This window comes from Phacochoerus africanus, chromosome 9, assembly GCF_016906955.1.
Source record: "Phacochoerus africanus isolate WHEZ1 chromosome 9, ROS_Pafr_v1, whole genome shotgun sequence".
NCBI lineage: Eukaryota > Metazoa > Chordata > Mammalia > Artiodactyla > Suidae > Phacochoerus > Phacochoerus africanus.
In genome coordinates, this window is record NC_062552.1 from 53,384,655 (window position 1) to 53,402,252 (window position 17,598).

A 17,598-nucleotide genomic window follows, 5' to 3' on the forward strand; every position below is an offset into this window, starting at 1 on the left:
ACCTTTTTATGAATAGGGTTGGGATGAGGGCACCTCTCAATGTGTTCTCTCTCAGCTTGGATTCTGACCAGAAGGACCAGCTGATTGAAGTCATTGAGAAGCTTCTGGCTGACAAGACTACGGTTCGTATAGGGCCACACGGGGATGGGTGGTGGAAGAGTGTCAGGCAGAGGCCCTTCTGTCCTTCCTGTTCATGCGCCCTTGCCTCTGTCGCTTCCCCAGCTGGTGGCGGGCAGCGTGGTGATGGCCTTTGAGGAGGTGTGCCCAGAGCGCATCGATCTGATCCACAAGAACTACCGGAAGCTCTGTAACCTGCTCATCGACGTGGAGGAGTGGGGCCAGGTGGTCATCATCAGCATGCTCACCCGCTACGCCCGCACGCAGTTCCTGAGCCCCACCCAGAACGTGAGTGGCCCAGAACCCCAGGCGGGACCCACACCCTCACCCAGGCGGAGTGGTTCGGAAGGTCTCCGGGAGGAGATGCCCACTGCCCCACCTGTCCCCCTCCAGGAATCTCTGCTGGAGGAGAATCCTGAGAAAGCCTTCTACGGCTCCGAGGAGGACGAGGCTAAGGGCCCGGGGTCGGAGGAGGCGGCTGCCACGACGCTGCCCGCCCGCAAGCCCTATGTCATGGACCCGGACCACCGGCTGCTGCTGCGCAACACGAAGCCGCTCCTGCAGAGCCGCAGCGCAGCCGTGGTCATGGCGGTGGCGCAGCTCTACTTCCACCTGGCGCCCAAGGCGGAGGTGGGCGTCATTGCCAAGGCCCTCGTGCGCCTGCTGCGCAGCCACAGGTGCGCACCCGCCCCGCCCGCTTCTCCCCCACCCTGAGCTCAGCACAGGACCCCACTCGAGTCCACTAGCACCCAGCACTCACCCTGGTCCTGCCTCCTCCCGCTGGTGCCCTCCCCGCACCGGTCCTCTCTTCCCTCCTATTTGGCCCCCTTCCCTTCTCCCCACCTGCCGCCCCTTGACCCGTCCGAGGGGCCTAGGGACCTCTGACCTTCCTCCCCACAGCGAAGTGCAGTACGTGGTGCTCCAGAATGTGGCCACCATGTCCATCAAGCGTCGGGTGAGTCAGTGACCAAGGCCTGTCCTGGCAGTTCGAGGTGGGGGTGCCCTGCGGGGCTGGGGGGCACTGGGGAAGGACAGGATGGGGAGAAAACCTTGGCTGTGCAGAGCATAGCAGGGGAGACTCTACATGCAGATGGAGAAGCAGAGCCTGGGTCCCTAGGGCCACGGAGGAAAGAAAACCTGATGAAGCAGGACGCAGTCAGATGTGAGGAGGGGGAGGGGGAAGAACTGAAGAGAGGAGGAAAGCGAGGGGCAGGAAGGTCACTGAACCCTGGGTCAGGAGATGGTGGGATGCCCTGAGGGAGAAGCGGGTCTCAGGCTGTGGTGGAGCTCTATGGGGCTGCCTCTCTTGTGCCAGGGTATGTTTGAGCCGTACCTGAAGAGCTTCTACATCAGGTCCACTGACCCCACCCAGATCAAGATCTTGAAGGTGAGTGATGGACAGAAGTGCCTGTGGCCTTTCTGCCCCTACCCTCACCCCCAGCACCCACTCATATACCCACAGTGGCCACCTTGGCGCCTATTTCTAGGGCTGAGCTCACTGCTGCTCCAGCCGGAAGTGTTTGCTCAGGAAGCCAGGCTAATGGGAGGGGTTGGGGGACAGGGTGAAAGGAGTTGTCTTTTGTCCAGAACCTGTCAGACGCCTGCCACTTGTCACATACGAAGTAATTTATTTATTTTTATATAATGATTTTTTTCCCATTATAGCTGGTTTACAGTGTTCCGTCAATTTTTTACTGTACAGCATGGTGACTGAAGTAATTTAAATTTTGCTCTTTAGGGCCACACTTGTGGCATATGGAGGTTCCCAGGCTAGGGGGTCACATTGGAGCTACAGCTACCAGCCTATGCCACAGCCACAGCAATGCAGGATCCAAGCCACTTCTGTGACCTACACCACAGCTCACAGCAAGGCTGGATCCTTAACGCACTAAGAGAGGCCAGGGATCAAACCCACATCCTCATGGATCCTAGTTGTGTTCGTTAACCGTTGAGCCACGAAGGGAACTCCGAAGTCATTTAATTTTCATAATCACTTCAGGAAGTGTACATTATCTCCACTTTATAAAAATGTAGACTCAGGGAGGTAAGGTAACTACTCACGGTCAGGTATGCAGACTCCAAATTCACACTTTCCCCGCTGCAGACTCTGTCTTCTTTCCACAGTGTTAATGGCCCCACACACCTACCTCCAGGCTGTAGCGCAGACACACGTCCACAGGCAAGGTGGCAGGAGCTCGTATCCACTTTCCATCCCTGCTCTGCCTCGTTATTGAGTGACTTCCTTCAGCAACAGTTAATCCTCCTAAGCCTTCTGAACATCTCCTGCATATCCCCAGCTAGATCTAGGGCTGCAAACCAATCAGGCACGCTGCCCTTGTGGCACTTACAGTCTAGCTGGGGTTTGGAGGAGGCAGTGAGGGCTGATCACAGAGCACATGGAAAAATCCATTTGTGAAACAGAATGTGAAAGACAAGTGCAGAGAGCTGTATGAGCATAAATCAGAGGATTTGACCTAGTCTCAAGTCAGGGAAGTTTTCCTACAGGAGGCGAGGCTTGCTCTGAGGCCTGAGAAATGAACATGAACTCTCTAGGTCAAGGCAGGGACAAGAATAGGAAGAGGTGTCCACACAGAGGAAACAGCACGTGCAAAGGCCATGAGGCGGTAGCAGTCCGGCTAAAGGCCGGTGTGACTGGAGCACAGAAGGTCAGGAGGAGAAGCATGAGAGGTCAGAGGTGGCAGCAGTGAGGCCATTTGGAAACTTATAGACCGTGGAATGGATGTTTGTCTTTATTTTAGAAGCAATAGGAGATGTTAACTTTTGCTAGAAGGGAAGAGGTGACATGCTCCCACTGTAAGCATACTCTGTCAGGGGGTCCATTTAAGAAGCAAACTGGGAGTTCCTGTCGTGGTGCAGTAGAAATGAATCCAACTAGGAACCATGGACTTGCGGGTTTGATTCCTGGCCTCACTCAGTGGGTTAAGAATCTGGCATTGCTGTGAGCTGTGGTGTAGGTCGCAGATGCAGCTCAGATCTGGTGTTGCTGTGGCTGTGGCATAGGCCGGCAGCTATAGCTCCAATTAGACCCCTAGCCTGGGAACCTCCATATGCTGTGGGTGCAGCCCTGAAAAGACAAAAGACAAAAAATATATATGTATATAAGAAGCAAACTGGTCCTCCTGCATTTTGGACAAGCTTTGGGATCTGTCAGTTCCCTCATCATCAGTCTAAGGATGATGCAGGACTGTCCTATCTGAGGATTGTTCTCTGGTCAGTGAAGTGTGTGTGTTTGGAATGAAGGGTTATGAGAGCACAAAAAGCCCACTGACCACTCTGCCCACTTTCTGCCTCCATGCAGCTGGAAGTGTTGACTAACCTGGCCAATGAGACCAACATCCCCACTGTCCTACGGGAATTCCAGGTACAGGCCAGGGGCCGGCTCATGGCCAGAGGGGCCCACCAGAGTTGCCCTATAGCTCCTTGTGCTCAATGAGAACTGTCCTGATGGGTCAAACCTTCTCTTATGAGCCCAAAGTGGAGAAGCTGTTATTTTGGGTCCCTCCCAGTGCCTTCTGCTGGCTTTGGCTTGGGGATGGGTGAGGGTGTCCCTCCCTTTCCCAGAGTTTTATCTCTGGCATGATGAGTCTTTGCATGCAGGGTAACAGCCTTCCAAAGGTCACCCTCAAGCTTGCAGAGTCATGTCTGAGTCAAGCCTGAGGGGACACCACCTGCAGGGGGCTCACTCTGTTGTGGTGTCCCACAGACCTACATTCGCAGCATGGACAAGGACTTTGTGGCGGCCACAATCCAGGCCATTGGGCGCTGTGCAACGAACATAGGCCGAGTCCGTGACACCTGCCTCAACGGCCTAGTGCAGCTGCTGTCCAACCGTGATGGTCAGTGTTTGTCTGCTTGAATGTCCAATGTTGGTGTATAGTGGGTATCCGCCTGCATGTCTGACTCTGATGGCCAGTGGGTATCCACCTGTCTGTCCAGACACGATGTGTGTTCATCGGTCTCAATTAGTGTCCCCATGCATCTACATCGCCGAAGGCCACCGGAGGTGTACAGGAGCTTGAGGAAGAGTGCCAAGGGTCTGAAGGCATTGCAGGTATGTCTGTGCAGTGTCCGTGATTATCTAACTGTCCTGGGCTCATTTCCCATTCCACAGAGCTTGTGGTCGCAGAGTCAGTGGTTGTCATTAAGAAGCTGCTGCAGATGCAGCCGGCACAACACGGAGAGATCATCAAACACTTGGCAAAACTCACAGACAACATCCAGGTGAGGAAGTAGCCCTGCCCCACCCCAAGGTCTGCCCCCGCCTACCCCCCAGGGTTTTAAGACTCTCTAACTAAACACTAGCCTTATGTACAGAATGGATAAACAACAAGGTCCCACTGTATGACACAGGGGACTGTAACTACTCAATATCCCGTGATAAACCGTAATGGAGGAATTCCCATCCTGGCTCAGTGGTAACAAACCCGACAAGTACCCATGAAGACATGGTCTGATCTCTGGCCTCACTTGGTGAGTTAAGGATCTGGCATTGCCGTGAGCTGTGGTGTAGGTCGCAGACGTGGCTCAGATGCCGAGTTGCTGTGGCTCTGGTGTAGGCCAGTGGCAACAGTTCCAATTCTACCCCTAGCCTGGGAACGTCCATGTGCTGTGGGTGTGGCCCTAAAAAAACAAAACAAAATAAAAAGAAAAACAAAACAAAACCATAATGGGAAAGAATATGAAAAAGAATATATGTGTCACTGAGTCACTTTGCTGTACAGCAGGAATTAACACAACATTGTAAATCAACTATACTTCAATGAAAAAAAAGTAAGAAATCACTAGCATTAATAAAAATCAACTTCCAAACCTTCCATATGGGCTCTGAAAGGTCTCCCAGTGGAAGGGGAGAAGAGAGGAGACCACGTAACCCTGATTCACCTTCCCTGTGGGGTCCCTTGCTGAGCTCTGCTGCCTGTACCGCCACTCAAATTTTCTCTGGCCCAAGGTAGCTGATCAACAAATCCTGTGTTTTTGTGTCGGACTGCCAAGTTGTGTTGTGCTGCCAAGTTGAAACATTCAAACAAGGCATTTATGAAGACTCAGGAAGAATAACATGGCGGTAAAGCATCGAGGGTACGATGGATCCAGAAAATCAGTCTTTTATTCCAAACTGCAACTGAATTTGGGGCTTAATGGCCCTGCCCATGCTCATGAAATCCTAAGGAAGAGGGGAAATGCTGCTCAGGAAATGCCCACCTTTTAATCTCTCTCCCAATACCTCCCACTCCCGTTGCCAGAGAATCTCATGATACGTGAGGCCCGCAGAGATGGGAGGAGTGCCAGTTCCCTGGCAGGCCATGTGCTCACCCCAATTCTCAAGTTAACCCCAGTCCTGTCCCCTCTCCCACACCCACAGGTACCCATGGCCCGAGCCAGCATCCTGTGGCTCATTGGCGAGTACTGTGAACACGTCCCCAGGATTGCACCTGATGTCCTAAGAAAAATGGCCAAGTCCTTCACAGCAGAGGAGGACATTGTTAAACTGCAAGTCATCAACCTGGCAGCCAAGCTCTATCTGACCAACTCTAAGCAGGTACCAATTGAGAGATGCAGGCAGTCCTTTGTGGGCCCTCACCAGAAAGGCGCGAACTCCGGCTCTTCTTGCTGAAAGAGAATTCAGGGCAGGTGGCTGGTCTGCGCAGGTAACCCGTGTTCCCCCAGTGTCCGCAGCTACTCTGGAGACTCGAGGTTCTGTCGTAGGGATGGTGGCCATTGATGAAGAAGCTCTCCTATGGGGCTCTGACTTCTAATCTGCCCTACCTGCTGTCTTTGGAGCACTGGAGCCCAGGGGAGGGGCCAGCAGTGACAGGCACTTATGGGAGAATATGTGTCCCAGGAGATGTGGTCTGTGCTTCTTCCCAAAGGTTGGTGATGCCAGTCTGTGCCAGAGATAAGAAGGCAAATCTCTGCTGAGGCTTGGGTAATATTGTCAGCCATTGTCACTGCCAAGGTGAAAGGTTATGAGAGGCTCTGTAGCCAAGGACGTGGCTCAGCCAAACTGGAATGTCAGGATATGAAAAGCCTCTTCAGTATCCTGAATCCTCTGGGATGGTCTCAAGAGATTCTGAAAGGAATAAAGCGTATGTGCAGAGCTTTAAAGGTACTGGGAACGCTAAGCACCATGACAGTTCCCACACTCACTGCCCCACTCAGTTAAGCAAGAAAAGTGTTGGTAGACTACCAGCCATGGGTTGGGAGTTCCCATTGTGGCTCAGCAACAACAAACCCGACTAGTATCCATGAGGACTGGGATCGATCCCTGGCCTCGCTCAGTGGGTTAAGGATCTGGCATTGCTGTGAGCTGTGGTGTAGGTTGCAGAGGCGGCTTGGATCCCACATTGCTGTGGCTGTGATGTAGGCCGGCAGCTGCAGCTCTGATTCAACCCCTAGCCTGGGAACCTCCATATGTCATGGGTGCGTCCCTAAAAAGCAAGCAAGCAAGAAAAAAGGGGAGGATGGAAGGAAGGAAAGGGGTTGGTAAACTGCCAGCCATGGGCCAAATCTGGCCTGCTGCCTGTTTTGGTAAATAAAATTTTATTGGGACACAGCCACATTCATTCATTTGTTTATTGTCGGTGGATGTTGTAGTTGCAACAGAGTCCACATGGCCTGCAAAGCCTAGAATAGTTACTTGGGCCCTTTATAGAAAGAGTTTGCCAACCCTTGGAGCAAAGCATCCGGGCCATCCCCTGGAGACTGTGATGTCCCTGCTGGCCTGAAGGTGGCCTCTTTGCCATCCCATGGAGTCTTTGAATGGTGGCACTTGTGTGTCTTCAGCGGCTTCTTTGATCCATGGTGGCTAAATGGGCCCCAGAGGACTCAAACTAGGGAGGCAGGGCCATCACGTGCTGGGACTCTTATCAGGCGTTGGAAGGGACGGCAGTTGTGTGGAAGCAATGAGGGGCTGGGTCGGCAGTGTCTTTATTGTGGGGGAAGCAGATTGGAGACAGAGGGAGTTATTAGAAGGAACATCATGGGGAAGCCTTCATCATAGAGCAAATATTTGTGTGCCTCCTTTATTCAAGTGGGAGGAATGTCTGAAGCGGCCTGAGTGGGTCGCCACCCAAGTGGGGGGGCGTCTGACAGGCTCAGGACTGAGCCAGCGTCCTGAGCCCCAGAATGGTGATGTCGGCATGTTTTCCTAAGCCTGGGGGCGGCCACATGGCATTCCCCCAAGTTGTCACTGCTAGCTACATATTCATTTATTCATTAATTTATTTAACATCCATTTCCTGAGTGCCTATTATACCCGGCACTGAGCTGAGTCCTGAGGTAATGACAATGAGCAAAACATGCTTCCTGGCCTCCAAATGCTCATAGTCAAGTAGCGGAGACAGCACAAACTGCCAAGCAATGAGAGCTGTGGTCAGGATGGCACAGAGAGCTGTAGGTATAGATGGCTCAATCCCTCTAATAGGGGACACAAGGTCTCAGTCCCCATCAGGCCACCCAGAATCATCCGTTCAGGCAAGTGGACACTGACCTTCAGATGCCCTTCACCTGAAGGCCAGTCCTTCCAGGCACAGGCCCCTTAGAATAGTTCTTTTTGTTGTTGTTGTTGTTGTTGTTGTTGTTGTTGTTGTTGTTGTTGTTGTCGCTATTTCTTGGGCCGCTCCCGCGGCATATGGAGGTTCCCAGGCTAGGGGTCGAATTGGAGCTGTAGCCACCGGCCTACGCCAGAGCCACAGCAACGTGGGATCCGAGCCATCCGAGCCGCGTCTGCAACCTACACCACAGCTCGCGGCAACGCCGGATCGTTAACCCACTGAGCAAGGGCAGGGACCGAACCCGCAACCTCATGGTTCCTAGTCAGATTCGTTAACCACTGCGCCACGACGGGAACTCCAGAATAGTTCTTTGACTCAATAAAGAGCTTTCCTCCTCCCTCCCACCCTCCCCATCTTTTTCTTTCTTCCCAGCCTGTTCTGGGAGTGGTGGAGGAAGGGGAATTCTTGACCTACTAGGAGGGAGTTGGTTTGGATGTGCCCTTGGCCCTCTGTGTAAAACACCAGTGAAATTTTCCCCATCCCGGTACCATGGGTGACATTCTGGACCTGCCACAGGGCCACAACAACTCAGCCATCCCCCACCCACCCACCCACTTGCTGATCCCCATTGCCTCTCAGATTCTGGCCCAGGCTGAGGCCAAGGAGATGACCAATGAGCTGTGCTCCTCTGTTGTTTAACAGATAATCAGGTTCTAGGTCAGAAGCCACAAGGCCGCTAGCAGAAGACACACTGACAGGGCTTGGGGTGGCAGTAGCGATTACAGTCACTTGGGGCAACTGCCTGGAATGCTTTTGGAGGTGAGTTTGCTTTTGTATGCCTGGTGAGATATGGAGGGAGAATCTGCTTGGCCATGGTGAGATATAGGGGGGAGAATCTGGCCTCTACAGTGGATGGAAGATTCTGCTAGGCTCTGCAGTATTTTTAAAAAGTTAATAACTTTTTAAATATCATAAAAGAAATGCATGCTCATCATAAAACATTTGGAAAATTCAGAAAAATATTAATTAAAAGTTTAAATTAGGAGCTCTCTGGTGGCTCAATGGATCAAGGATAACAGCATTGTCACTGCTGTTGTGGTGGCGTGACTTCAATCCCTGGCCCAGGAACTTCTGCATATCATGGACATGGCCAAAAAACAAAAAAAGTTTAAATTACCCATAGGTCTGCCACTTAGAAAAGATCACCATTAATTTTATATCTCTGTAGCTTTTTAAAAAGGTTGGTGCCTATGTATAGTCATCCAGAATTGATAAATTTATGTCTTTTTTTGTTTGTTTGTTTGTTTGTTTGTTTTTTTGGGGTTTTTTTTTGTCTTTTTGTTGTTGTTGTTGTTGCTATTTCTTGGGCCACTCCCGCGGCATATGGAGGTTCCCAGGCTAGGGGTCAAATCGGAGCTGTAGCCGCCAGCCTACGCCAGAGCCACAGCAACGGGGGATCCGAGCCGAGTCTGCAACCTACACCACAGCTCACGGCAACGCCGGGTCGTTAACCCACTGAGCAAGGGCAGGGACCGAACCCGCAACCTCATGGTTCCTAGTCGGATTCATTAACCACTGTGCCACGACGGGAACTCCATTTATGTCTTTTTTAATACATTAATCTTTTCATTTCTGTTTCCTCCCAATGCCTTATATTTATAAAATTGTTTCCACATTCACATATCAATTAAATTTTTCATGTATAATTTCCTCCAGATTTTTTTCCATTTTTTTTTTTCCGTCTTTTGTCTTTTTAAGGCCGCACCCATGGCATATGGAGTTTCCCAGGCTAGGGGTCTAATCGGAGCTGTAGCTGCCAGCCTACACCAGATCTGAGCCACATCTGTGACCTACACTGCAGCTCATGGCAACGCCGGATCCTTAACCCACTGAGGGAGGCCAGGGATTGAGCCTGAAACCTCATGGTTCCTAGCCAGATTCGTTTCTGCTATGCCACGACGGGAACTTCTATTTTTGTATTTTCAAATCCACAGTATTAGTTTTCTGCTGCTGTGTAATAAAGTGCCATAAACTTATAGCTCAAAACAACATGTTTATTTTCTATTTCCATGGTTCGTATGCGAGGCTCCAGCTGAGGTGCCGGTCCAGTCTGGGCTCTCATCTGGAGGCTCTGATCACGGGGTTGGTGGTAGGACAAGGCCCTGGCTTCTTGCTGGTTGTCAGCTGGAGACCACCCTCAGCTCCCCGCCATGTGGCTCCTCCATCGCTGCTTATTTCTTCAGCGCCACAAGGGAAACAAGTCGCTAGAGCCAGTCTGCCAGCAAGGCTGGAGTCTTGTATAATGAAATGTAATTATGGGCTTGCCTCTTGCCCCCAGTCACTTTTGCCACATTCTATCAGTCAGAAGCACATCGCAGGTCTTGCCCACAATCAAGGGGGTGGAGATCAAGGCCTGAGCATCCGGAGGCAGGGATTGTGGGGGAGGACTTTGGCGTCCATCTGCCACATCTCCATCTAGAGCTTATTTTAATGTAGTGTGTGAGGTGAGAATGTATTTTAATTCTTTTTTTTGAAGAGCTGTTTTCCCCAGCATGATTTAACAGGCACTTGCCAGGTAGCAGTTACACTGGCATAGGTTCTTAAAAAGGCATCAATGAATGTTCCCCACTTAAAATTCTCCCTGGCACCTGGAGCCCACTGCTCAGTGAGAGCTTTATTCTGTTCTTAGTGCAGTGAAGCCTCTTCTCAGTCCTCTTGAGCAGCCTATAATTCTTGTACACACACTGGCTAGGTGAGTTGAGGGTCTTGATGCTGCAGACTGGATGCCATAATGGATGCAGGGTGATGTTTGCCTGTTATAGGCAAATCCTGCAGTGTTGAGGTGGGTGGAGCAGTCCCTTCTCATGTGGGTTGTCGACATGCAGTTAAGATTGTGGACAAGAGTTCCCATCATGGCTCAGAGGAAACGAATCTGACTAGCATCCAAGAGGATGCAGGTTCGATCCTTGGCCTCACTCTGTGGGTTAAGGAAGTGGCATTGCCATGAGCTGTGGTGTAGGTCGCAGACGTGGCTCGGATCTGACATTGCTGTGGCTGCGGCATAGGCCAGCAGCTACAGCTCTGGTTCAACCCCAAGCCTGGGAACCTCCATATGCTGCAGGTGCAGCTCTAAAAAGACAAAAAGAAAAAAGACTGTGGATGGATCAAAATCCTGAACACTTCGTTCCAGAACTAGTCAAGGACTTGAGGGGAGAGAGGATCTGATCAGCCCGCTGGGAAGTCTGTGGAAGGAGATCAGCAGCCTCTTGATAATGAAATATGTTGTTAAGGGCATCTGCCAGCCTTGGCTGGTGAGATGGGGTCTGGCTAAGGAGAGGCAGGTCTGTGATGAAGTCCATTTTGATGGTGGCATTCTAGGGAGTATAGGGTTTGGAGTACTTATCTGAGATGAAAACAGGGTTGCAGGGGCCACAACAGAGGAAGGGACTGAGCTGAATGTGAGGCCACCCAAGTCCGCATGGGCCATGGTGTAGGAAGGAGTGGAGTCATGGTAGCTCACAAGAGTTTTGCCACAGCAGTAGCTCTGACTCTGGGCCAACATCTTGGGGCTCTGTTCCTCATGGACATCTTCCCGATGCCCCTGCCAGGTTACCTGGATCAGCCATGTCCAAGGCTTGATCTAACACCAAATAACCAGAAACCTCAGGAAGGCCTCAGAGTCAGTTTGCTGCTCCCAACCCCTCAGAATCTCCCCAGGAGCTCCCATCGTGGCTCAGTGGTAACAAAACTGACTAGTATCCATGAGGACGCAGGTTCGATCCCTGGCCTTGCTCAGCGAGTTAAGGATCCGGCATTGCCGTGAGCTGTGGTGTAGGTTGCACATTGCTGGGGCTGTGGCATAGGCCAGCAGCTACAACTCTGACCCCGAGCCTGGGAACTTCCATGTGCCAGGGTGCGGCCCTAAAAAGACAAAAGAAAAGAAAAAAATTTTGCCAGGTACTCTGGCTGTGGTGACACAGGATGGATATACTTTGTGAATTTTTTTGTTTGTTTGTTTTTGTTTTTGTCTTTTTTTTTAGGGCTACACTCACAGCATATGGAGTTTCCCAGGCTAGGGGTTGACTTGGAGTCATAGCCACTTGCCTACACCACAGCCACAGACAGCAATGCTACTTTGTGGTTTTTGATTGTCTAGGTCAAAAGGGATGGAGACCTGGATGGGGGCAGCCACGGATGTAGGCAGTGGGGGAAAGCAGGTAGAGTGCCAGCTTTGGTGGGTCCCGGCCTGGGTGCAGCCCTGACTAGCACCTTAACCTGGGAAAAGTCACATGGCTCTGCTTCTCCTCTGTAAATGGGGGCAGTAGCCACCACCTCCTAGAAGGGTTGTAGAGATTGCATTAGATTGTGAAGGACGGAGCAGGGTCCTTAGCACTAGAGGGCATTCCATAAATGATGGCTACCACCGTCATTTTGTAAAGACAAGTTAGACTAGGTCAGGATCAGGGCAGAAATTGAGATTTGGGGTCTGGGATATGGCTGCCTTGACTGCAGACTGTGAATCCCATGTGACTTTAGCAAACCCATAGGCAGCTGCAATTTGTTCTGATCTCATTAGAACTTTCTAGGGGGAGTTTCCATTATGGCGCAGTGAAAACAAATCCGATTGGGAACCATGAGGTTGCGGGTTTGATCCCTGGCCTCGCCCAGTGGATTAAGGATCCAGCATTGCCGTGAGCTCTGGGGTAGTTTGCAGACTCGGCTCTGATCTGGTGTTGGCTGTGGCTGTGGTTTAGGCCGGCAGCTGTGGCTCCAATTAGACCCCTAGCCTGGGAACCTCCATATGCTGTGGGTACAGCCCTAAAAAGACACACACACACACACACACACACACACACACACACACACACACACACACAGAGAACCTTCTGGGGGGGATTATGGCCTCTGAGATCCCTGGGCTGCTCTGAATCTACTATGTGGCTCAGTGGGGTATGAGGGCAGCCCCCGCCAAGGGGATTCCTTTGTGTTCCTACTTTCTCTTTTTGTTGTCTAGTTTCCCCTGAACCAGACAGGGGAAGCTAGAGCCTGGAAACTGAGGTCTTGCAGAATAATGCAGACTTTCCTCTCTGTGGCACCCAAGCATAGAGAGGTTGGGCCAGCCTGGACCAGGCTGGGTAGGAGTGGGCCTGGGGCAGCAGGGACCATAAACCTGAGAAGAATGGTATCTAGGGCCAAAAGGGAGGGTTGCAGAAGGGCAATGTCTTTTGCTGGCCCAAGACAGTTTTCAAAGTGGGGGTCAGGGTTCAGGGCTGAAGAGGTGAGGAAAACTCAGGGTCTGGCACGGGGGCAGGGTGGGAGCAAAAGAGGGGTGGGGACAGCACTGCTTGGAGCTGTTGGCTTAAAGAATCTGGTTCACATGAGATTGTGGGTTCGATCCCTGGTCTTGCTCAATGGGTTAGGGATCTGGGACTGTCCTGACCTGTGGTGTAGGTCGCAGACACGGCTTGGATCTGGAGGTGCTGTGGATGTGGTGTAGGCCGGCGGCTACAGCTCCCATTCAACCTCTAGCCTGGGAACCTCCATATGCTGCCCTAAAAAGACAAAAGCCAAAAAAAACCCCACAAAAAACCAAGAATCTGGTTCAGAGACCTTCTGTGTCCCCGCCCTCTGTGATGGCTGTTGACCCACCTCTTGTCCCCCAGACCAAGCTGCTGACCCAGTATGTGCTGAGTCTGGCCAAGTATGATCAGAACTACGACATCCGAGACCGAGCGCGCTTCACCCGGCAGCTCATTGTCCCTTCGGAGCAGGGCGGGGCCCTCAGCCGCCATGCCAAGAAGCTTTTCCTGGCGCCCAAACCAGCCCCAGTCTTGGAGTCATCCTTCAAAGGTGGGAGCTGAAATCAATGGGAACCTTCCCGGGGGTTGGGGGTGGGGACGGTGAATTGGCTGGCACCCCAGACCCAGCCCTTCCCCCTGAGGTCTCAGTCTTAGCCAGGCATCAGGCTCCGGTGGCCAGGACTTCTGGAAAAATGCTAGTCCTGCCGACTGGCCTGCCCCTTTGACCTGCTTAAAAGCACCACTAGCATCGTCTCACCTGAGTCTCTGCCCTCCCAGGCAGGATGGGCTCCTGGCTCCTCTCCCTTTGCACCCACCTCCCCAGGCAGGCCCTGTATACCATCCTAAGGGCTCAGGAAGGCAAGAAGTGAAACACCACACAAAGGAGAGGGTTTGTTTGTTTGTTTGTTTGTTTGTTTGTTTTGCTTTTTAGAGCCGCGTCTGTGGCATATGGAGGTTCCCAGGCTAGAGGTCTAATTGGAGCTATGTCCCTGGCCTACACCACAGCTACAGCAACATGGGATCCGAGCCACGTCTGTAACCTGCACCACAGCTCACAGCAATGCCAGATCCTTAACTCACTCAATGAGGCCAGGGATCGAACCGGCAACCTCATGGTTCCTAGTCGAATTTGTTTCTGCTGCGTCACGGTGGGAACTCCAAGAGGGCTGTGTTTGTATGAGTCCTGAGAAAGCAGTTGCCTGCGCTTAGTGGGCTGTCCCTAGAGGTCAACCCAGACCCCAAGTCCTTAGCCTTCCCTCTTTTCTCGGGCTGTTCTCCCCTAACAATTGTTCTGAGAGAAGTATCCCCCACCGGCTCTGCTCCGTGGACTCAGGAACCTACCCAGAAGGGGAGCCTCCTTCATAAAACTCGGTCCTCTTGCGTGTCTTTTTTTTTTTCTTTTGGCTTTAATGGCCACACTCACAACATATGGAAGTTCCCAGGCTAGGGGTTGAATCGGAGCTAAAGCTGCTGGCCTACACCACAGCCACAGCAATGCAGGATCTGAGCCTCGTCTGCAACCTACACCACAGCTCATGGCAATGCCTGATCCTTAACCCACTGAGTGAGGCCAGGGATGGAACCTGCATCCTCATGGATGCTAGCCAGGCTCATTAACCACTGAACATGACAAGAACTCCTCTTGCATGTCTTTTTGTTCTGCGTTTTCTCTGCCGTGGATCTCAGGTATAGGAAGATTCTAGGCCAGGGTGGGGCAGGATGTGAAAACCCCCAGGAGGAAGGGGACTGGTGCTTTTGTCCTCCTCAGCACCACCCCAGCTACAGGTCTCAGTGTTGCCCTCCTCTGGCCCTAACTCCCTCCCACTCGCATCTGGAATGCTCACCCCTCCCCCATGGAGTCCAGGGCCTGAGCAGACATGGCTCCTGCCCTTTGACCCAGCCTGGCCAGCCCCGGATTCACAGTTGCTTCGCCCCAAGCAGGCCTCCTTCCTGAGCCCAGCTCTGCAGCAGCCCAGCCCCAGCTGCACTGGAAGGGAAGCCACATTCACATTTCTGCCTCCCCAGCAGGCAGACCTGGGCGGACAGGCCAGCAGCAGCTCTGGGCCCTGCATCCTCCCCACTGCCCTCTACTTCAGTCCCTGTTTCCCCTGCCCCTCAGCCCCAGCTGGCGTTGGGCCATACAACCGTCATTCCAGCATGTGGGCCTGGAGGTTGAGTCAGGGCCGAAGAGTCATTAGGGGACAGGTCCACCGCCTCCTTCCGTCTGGCTGGGCGTTCCCGCCAGCATCGCTGCCCCATCCTGATAGGAAATAATGCCCGGGCCATTTCCTCACTGCCACTACCACCCTGATCTCTCACCCTGTCCCCAGACCGGGACCACTTCCAGCTGGGCTCACTGTCCCACCTGCTCAATGCCAAGGCCACAGGCTACCAGGAGCTCCCAGACTGGCCGGAGGAAGCCCCGGACCCATCTGTGCGCAATGTGGAGGTCAGCAGGGGCGAAAGGCTGAGTGGGGCATGCGGGAGGACAGACAGCAGGGGGCCCTGGGAGGGTGGGCACGGCCCTCCTGACACCCTCCCCACACGCAGGAAGAAGATCTCTCCCTCATTGAGACCCACGTGGGCCTGTTGGGCGAATACACCGAGGTCCCCCTGCCCCCGTGTGCTGTGGGCCCTCTGCTCTGTGTGCGGTGTTCTCTCCCAGCCTGTGCTGCCCCCTGCCCTTGCCTCGTGTGCTGCACCCCTGTGCCTTCCCTACATGCTGTGTCTTCCTTGTTGGCAGGGCCCCTCTGTGAGCAGCATACCCTCCCCTCCGTGGACAGCGTCCCTTTCCTTCCCGCATTATTTCCTCTTGGGGACAGAACTGCGTGGGTCCTGAGAAGAGCTAGGGTGAAGGATAAGAGGGCCTTGTGCTTTCCTCCCCCTCCCCGTCCATCTCCAGGTACCTGAATGGACCAAGTGCTCCAGTAGGGAGAAAAGGAAGGAGAAGGAGAAACCCTTCTACTCAGACTCCGAGGGAGAGTCCGGCCCCACCGAGTCCGCAGACAGTGGTGAGATGATGGGGAGAGCTGGGGCCCTGTGCTCCTGCCTGTGTGTGTGCCTGGTGGCTGGCTGACTGGAGTGTGTGCACCCGCCTGTTTTATAGGGTCACGTGTCCAAGGGGTTGTGCACCTGCTTGTGTGCACCTGAAGGTGTGTTATGCACCTAAGGAACTGCTCAGCCCAGATGTGTGTGTGCTTGGGTAGGTCTCTATCCATACAGGTCCCCCCATGTCCTTTTCATCTGGGATGGCCTCTGGGGCGAGGAGCAGGCCGGGAAAAGTGCAGTCTGAAGCTGGGCACCCAGGAGCCCTGTACATGAGGGAGGGAAACCTGAGACCATCCCTGCCTCCACAGACCCAGAGTCTGAGAGTGAATCGGACAGTAAGAGCAGCAGTGAGAGCGGCTCTGGGGGGTCCAGCAGTGAGTCCGACAATGAAGACCAGGATGAGGATGAGGAGAAAGGGAGGAGCAGTGAGAGGTAAGATGACTGCAGGGCTTCTTCTTCTGGAAAAGAAAGGCTAACACTCAGCCTTAGCCAGTCCCCAAAAAACCCCGAGCCTCCTCATGAGCTGCTGGGGCCTGCAGACACCCCCACCCGGTGGACTCAGCTGATGGCTATGGGGAGTCTCAGCGACAGGCCTGCTGCCTCTTGGGGCAGCATGGAGAAGGAGTTGGGGTAGGGTCCTGGCTGACACAGGCCAGTCTAAAGCTCTCACTGCGGCCCAGGCACAGGAGCTCAGGTGGGGAGCCCACTGGCCCAGGCTCCCCACCTGCACCCCCCAATGTCAAGGCTTTCCCTGCTCTTCTGTGAGGAAAGGCCTCCCAGGTTGAGCCTGATCCCTGCTTGCACCCTCCCTCCAGTGACCAGAGTGAGGAGGAAGGTAAGAAGAGGCAGATGAAGAAGAGGAAGAAGGTGCCAGAGGGACAAGAAGGCGGCTCGTCCTCAGATGAGGGCAGCGACTCCAGCAGCAGCTCGTCGGAGTCTGAGATGACATCGGAGACTGAGGAGGAGCAGGTGGAACCTGCCTCCTGGAGGAAAAAAACAGTGAGAGCCTTGGGGCTGGAATGGGGCGGGCTCATGGACCAGGGCCCTCCCCACTTCTGGGCCAGGCCCAGGCATCTCTCCACCACTCAGAGCAGCCCAGGTACTCCTCTTCCACACTCACATCCCATTTTTCTCTTCCCATTTCAGCCTTCCAGTAGCAAAAGTGCACCTGCAGCCAAGGAGATCTCCCTGCTTGATCTAGAGGACTGTGAGTTGGGCGGTCTAAGTCCTGGGGAGTATGACTTAGGAAGGTCTGTGGGTGTCTAGACTGGGTTCCTCGGGGTTTCGGGGTGGGGGAGCAGATGGAATACTTCTTTGGGCCTGAAGGCAGCAGGACCCCTCCCCAGGTGTGGGGTTGGGATCAGGAGCGGGTAGGCACCCAGCTGCCATGTGCCACGCTGTCCGTGGTGCTGAACTGCCTGTTCCCGAAGCTTGGGCTCCCTGCTCCAATTCCACTCTGCCCCCCCCCCATCAATCTTCCTCATTCACTCCCACAGTCACCCCTCCCAGTATCCAGCCTGTGTCTCCCCCTGCGGTTGTGTCCACCAGTCTGGCCGCTGACCTGGAGGGCCTGACACTCACAGACTCACCCCTGGCACCCTCTGTGAGTGGAATGGGGAGGG

The 17,598-nt window shown here is 53.4% G+C and overlaps 1 protein-coding gene across 4 annotated transcripts in view; it reads left to right on the plus strand.

The window, feature by feature from the left end:
- The window catches only part of AP3B2 (adaptor related protein complex 3 subunit beta 2), a 91,729-nt gene that overhangs the window by 69,619 nt on the left and 4,512 nt on the right, over positions 1-17,598 (plus strand). For 3 of the 4 annotated variants that reach the window (XM_047795934.1, XM_047795935.1, XM_047795936.1), the window contains 16 exons: positions 56-122; positions 223-405; positions 511-794; positions 1,018-1,072; positions 1,433-1,504; positions 3,437-3,499; positions 3,842-3,974; positions 4,250-4,359; positions 5,498-5,674; positions 13,292-13,478; positions 15,259-15,377; positions 15,831-15,939; positions 16,285-16,408; positions 16,792-16,975; positions 17,123-17,183; positions 17,473-17,579. In XM_047795934.1, the coding sequence (XP_047651890.1) occupies positions 56-122; positions 223-405; positions 511-794; positions 1,018-1,072; positions 1,433-1,504; positions 3,437-3,499; positions 3,842-3,974; positions 4,250-4,359; positions 5,498-5,674; positions 13,292-13,478; positions 15,259-15,377; positions 15,831-15,939; positions 16,285-16,408; positions 16,792-16,975; positions 17,123-17,183; positions 17,473-17,579 (2,035 nt within the window). Of the gene's footprint in view, positions 1-55; positions 123-222; positions 406-510; positions 795-1,017; positions 1,073-1,432; positions 1,505-3,436; positions 3,500-3,841; positions 3,975-4,249; positions 4,360-5,497; positions 5,675-13,291; positions 13,479-15,258; positions 15,378-15,830; positions 15,940-16,068; positions 16,131-16,284; positions 16,409-16,791; positions 16,976-17,122; positions 17,184-17,472; positions 17,580-17,598 lie in introns of those variants that run through there. The other variant, XM_047795938.1, reaches the window with a different exon arrangement.